Raw genomic sequence first — 1,001 nt, 5'->3', positions numbered from 1 at the left:
CTCTTGATGACCCTTGAAGCAGTTCTTGGGCTTAGGAAAGCTTGAATTATCAGTGACTGCTGTAGAGTAGATGCACTTGGAATATTGCTTGTTGAAGCTTGGTTTAGATGCTGATCTTGGAGAAGTCGCAGTACGCTCACCGAAGACTGGATCGTTAACTTCTTCGGCGAAATCAGATACAAACTTCACCATGTCAGTGATATCTGGTGAGCGACCTCTTTATCTAATGTCTCTCACTACTTTCAACCATCTAGCTTTGAGATGAAATGGGAGTCTTTCTGCCAGTTTGACCAGCTCTCTGTTCCTGCTGATTTCCTTTGTTAGATTCAATGCCTTAAGAGTCTCAAGACATACCTGTAATTCGTCAGCAAACTTGCGTAGTCCAGTTCTATCATTTGCATGAAGTGCTGAACCAGTAGTTATCTGTTCGATCCATGCTTCTCCTATCTTAAATCTACTGCCAAAGCGTTCTCTAGGTAATTCTCTGTCGCGTTGATATCCTAGCACTGGATCCATTACCATACAACACTGTATGATGTTCTTGACATCACCTTCACAGCACTGATACAGCTTCATGGGCTTTGTCCCTGTGTCTAGTGTAGACGAGCCTATCAAATTATCAAAACATGCCATGAACTCATGATAGTGTAAAGGGTTACCGTTAAACTTCATGATTTCCACATTTGACAGGCTTATTGCTTCCAACAAACGATGCTGTATTTTCTGATACTGATACAAATCTTGCTTGTGCTGCGGGTATGGCATTGTGTCTTCCAAATTCTCCTGCTGTACATTGTTGTCATGCTCACTGGCCTGAATCTGTGGCTGAACGGGCTGCTGCTGTTGACCAAGTTCTATGATGGCCTGAAGGAAGTCTATGGTCCCTCTACCACAGGCTCACTGTCCCCCCCTCCTCAGTGCTGATGGGTCTACTATAATCACAGACAAAGAGAAAACTCTAGAAAGATGGGCAGAGCACTTCAACGGTGTACTGAACATGC

General features: G+C 43.9%; 1 protein-coding gene across 1 annotated transcript; it reads right to left on the bottom strand.

Moving 5' to 3' along the window:
• Nucleotides 1-219: 219 nt before the first annotated feature.
• On the bottom strand, nt 220-765 carry LOC135157915 (uncharacterized). Its single transcript, XM_064115110.1, has one exon. The coding sequence runs from the start codon at nt 763-765 to the stop codon at nt 220-222; it is 546 nt and encodes a 181-aa protein (XP_063971180.1).
• Between the last annotated feature and the right edge of the window lie 236 nt (nt 766-1,001).

This window comes from Lytechinus pictus, unplaced genomic scaffold (genome assembly GCF_037042905.1).
Source record: "Lytechinus pictus isolate F3 Inbred unplaced genomic scaffold, Lp3.0 scaffold_20, whole genome shotgun sequence".
NCBI classification, from domain to species: Eukaryota; Metazoa; Echinodermata; class Echinoidea; order Temnopleuroida; family Toxopneustidae; genus Lytechinus; species Lytechinus pictus.
Note: the sequence above shows the minus strand (reverse complement) of the source record. Positions and strands in the feature narration are given on the sequence as shown.

Bases quoted from the DNA above. Each gene is read 5' to 3' on its own strand.
- LOC135157915 (XM_064115110.1), bottom strand. From the start codon at position 765: ATGCCATACCCGCAGCACAAGCAAGATTTGTATCAGTATCAGAAAATA.